At 39.8% G+C, this 3,853-nt stretch overlaps 1 protein-coding gene across 1 annotated transcript; it reads left to right on the top strand.

The window, feature by feature from the left end:
- Positions 1 to 2,403: 2,403 nt before the first annotated feature.
- F5147DRAFT_657644 (uncharacterized protein) lies at positions 2,404 to 3,139 on the top strand (the record flags this gene model as incomplete). Its single annotated transcript, XM_041434300.1, has 4 exons — positions 2,404 to 2,416; positions 2,641 to 2,735; positions 2,828 to 2,912; positions 3,027 to 3,139. 4 exons carry the CDS (start codon positions 2,404 to 2,406, stop codon positions 3,137 to 3,139), a joined length of 306 nt encoding a protein of 101 aa, XP_041286955.1.
- Between the last annotated feature and the right edge of the window lie 714 nt (positions 3,140 to 3,853).

The raw sequence follows: 3,853 nt of genomic DNA, 5'->3' as shown, positions 1-3,853 counted from the left end.
GAAGACAAGTGGGACAAGCTGGAAGAGGTTGTGCACGAGGGGCAGATACTATCCAAGGGAGACCCGTGCAAGAGAGTGTCAGAGGCAAAACCTGCTCATCGTGCTCACCGGCGAGCACAGTAGCAGCGTTTCAAGTGTCAAATGGGAAATGAACGCTTAATGAGAAGTATGAGAGGGTATAAAGAAGGTTTCGAAACGGAAACTCCCGTTGTTTCCCGATTCGGTGATCCTGGTAAAACACGGACAGGTCAATCCTTGTCAAACGCGGTGTTATCAGTCTTGGTACTTCCATCAGCGGTTATCCCTGTCTTGGGATTAACAGCTATGTCATGAGTGAGGACCGACAATGGAAGGATCACATATGATTGGACTCAAGGGGGATGTTAGAAATCAATGTTAGAACTGATAAAATGCAGATAAATGTACCTTGAGGATTTGCTTCTGAATGGGCTTATTGGAAGTGCATCTAACTGGTCTTAGTCAAGCAGTTGATATGACAGAATCTAAATCTGTCTGTGTGGGTTCAAAACCTGCTAAAGATGAAATTGCAAGTGAACATCAGAGTCAAAATCTGTGTCTCTTGCACTGTGCAGGTTTGAAACCTGCCACTGAGTGATAAAATTTATTTTACAAAACACACCTTGAAGTCTGCTTATGGTCGGTTTGCTTGCAAGCTGATCACAGTCATGTTTAGCTAAGTGGCTGTCATAACAGAATCAAAATCTATTTCCATCAGAGTGTAACAAGTTTGAAACTTGTTGAATGTTGCATTTTTTTTCTAAGAATGTGTGTCTTGAATATTTGCTCATAAACACCATCTCAGACAGTTATTTTCATTGGTCTTAGAGATGAACCTGAGCACGCGCCAGACACATAGTGTACAACCACTTCCCACATATCACCTGACACTCTACTTGTATATTCCACTCTCCATATCATACAACAAAACAAAGGTGTATTGGCGCCAATAAGCAATTCTAATCTAAAGTATGCTAACCAATGTCATCTACTCCCCAAGCTCCTTCTCCCATGACCCCCAATTGTGTGACAGCAAGTAAAGGTGGTTGCTCATATGGAGCAACTCTGATTCTTGTGTCCAGGAGTGCTGATGCATGTCAATCAGTGTTCTTGAGCCAGAGCTGCGCAGCTTTGGTGTGTGCTTTGTCCAACTGGGCCTCAATGTTGAGGCAAGGACACTTAGGCTTGGGTGTAGGATGAGAAGCAAGCAGCCTCTTCATGCACTGGACCACAATAGTCCTAGGACCGTCAGCAACCTTTCCACCAGTAGTCCTATCTACCACAATGTCAGACGCACTAGCTTTTGACATGTTTTGAGATCAATGCCGATGTCTGTAAAGCATAAAATGCTTAGAACTGTGAGGTAGTAAGTTTTATGCAACATTGTCACAATTGCAGCATGTATTCACTGGGTACATCCTGATGCCAATAGTCTTGTATACATTATTGGCTTAATTTGTAATGATATGATCAGAGATGGGATTAGTGTTGGTATCAGGATAAGCTTGTCTAAGATGCATCCCTGCGCACTTTGTCAGTTTATAGTTTTTCAATAATGTGATAGCTTACCCTGCACATTGCCAATGCATCTCCATCTCCATTGATCATCGCAAGCTTCCTCATGTAAATATGCGGCTCAGTCATGTATGTATGAACTAGTACTATGTAATTGTAGATGGCGACCAAGATGATTCATAAGTAGTAAGGTGGTTGGCATGCATTGTGAGGGTATGATTGGGTTATGGAATGTGATTGGCAAGTATCAGCCAGTATAATATTCATCCCTGCACACTATTTAGTTTAAAATGTTCTACATGAACCAATGACTTACCCTTCACAATGCTGATTTTAGGTGTTGGATTAGATGAGCGCAAGCCCGTGCACTGTTACACATCAACCGCCTTAGCAGGCACAATGTTGTGGGGTTAGGGGCCTTGAGTTTGTAAATCAGGACCTGCATGAGTGACGTAGTACTGAATACATTACTACTGTGACTTTTGCTGCGAGGTATTCAAGTTGTGTCTGTGAAATTGGGTGTATTGTGGCAGATGAGATTCACGTGCGATAAACTTATGATATTGTTTACATTGATGCCAATGTGAGGTAAATTCAAAATGCAAGACATGTTTTTGGTCTGACATTTAGATACAGATGGGTATGTTTAAACATCCTTGCATCAAGGTCAGGAAAGCTTGTTTGTTTGGTAACTCTGCACTGTTGGAAGTCACTGGGGTTGTCATCAGGATGAGGGAGAAGTATGACACATCTATAAAAAAAGTTTAAGACACAATAATATATACTAAAAGGCCAATAAATATATGCACACACACGACTGACTGAACACATACACATTTGCATTCTTGGTTCTTGGAAAGTGCAATAATAATGGCTGAGTTCTGTAAGCAAGGGCATTAGCAGCTTTGCGTACTTGCTTGTTATTACAACCACTGGGCCAAACACAACTTTGATCAGCTTGCAAGCAAACTAACCATAAGCATATGTCAAGGTGTGCTTTCATAGAATAAAAATAAAAATGTTATCATCGGCAGGTTTCAGACCTGCACTATTCAAAAGAAACAAATTTTGACTCTAGTGATCACTTGGCAAGTTCATCTTGAGCAGGTTTTGAACCCATACAGACAGATTTAGATTCTGTTGTATCAACTGCTTGGCTAAGACCAGTTAGATTCACTTCCAATGAACCCAATGATTCAGAAGTGAGTCCTTGAGGTACATTTATCTGCATTTTGTCAGTTATTTCAATAGCATGATTACTGTTGATTCGTTTATAATGCTCTTATTGCAAAAGACACAGACTCCTGCTGAGGCTCTTAACTTCAAGAGCTGTTTATCTAACAATTGCCCTGAAAAAGTGCTGATGGCAGACCCCCACGGTGGGCCCATGAGTGAAAACTGACAATGGAAGGTTCACAGAGTTCAATATATGACCAAAGTCTTGATGCAAACTCGGAAGGATAAGTATAAGAACAATATAATTCTTTCTAAAGGTCTTGATTTGGTTGAAGAAGAAGAAGGAGAAGAAGAGCAGATTATACATCAAACTTTCAATTTTGATCCTAATAACCTGGGGAATGAGGAAAAATACAAATCTGTCTATTAAGGCTGAGATTCTTTATCGTGCTCGTTCAAGTGGTTGCCAGAGTCAAAATATATTTCTCTTGAACTAAGCAGGTTTGTAATTTGTGTAAAGATGTGTGTTTTGCATTAACTCATGATTCATTATGTTCCACCATTTTGGATTTCATAGAATAAAAATATTGTTATTGGCAGGTTTCAAACCTACACAGTTGAAGACAAACAGATTTTGAATCTGGTGACAACTTGACCAAGACCAATGAAGATCAATGCATGAGATGCTGTCTATAAGCAGATATTCGAGACACACATTCTTAGAGAAAAAATGCAACATTCAACAAGTTTCAAACTTGTTGTACTTTGATGGAAACAGATTTTGATTCTGTTATGACAGCCACTTAGCTAAATACAACTGTGATCAGCTTGCAAGCAAACCAACCATGAGCAAATTTCAAGGTGTGTTTTCATAGAAAATGAATTTCATTGCTGGCAGGTTTCAAACCTGCACATTCCAAGAGAAACAGATTTTGACTCTAATGATCACTTGGCAAATTCATCTTTAGCAGGTTTTGAACCCACACAGACAGATTTAGATTCTGTTGTATCAACTATTTGGCTAAGACCAGTTGGATGCACTTTCAATAAATTCATTCAGAAGTGAATCCTCAAGGCACATTTATCTGTATCTTGTCAGTTCTTTCAATAGCATGATCGCCATTAATGGTGATTTTAAACTTGA

Source organism: Suillus discolor (genome assembly GCF_016758755.1).
Source record: "Suillus discolor strain FC423 chromosome Unknown F5147scaffold_89, whole genome shotgun sequence".
NCBI classification, from domain to species: Eukaryota; Fungi; Basidiomycota; class Agaricomycetes; order Boletales; family Suillaceae; genus Suillus; species Suillus discolor.
This window is presented reverse-complemented; position numbering and strand designations above follow the sequence as displayed.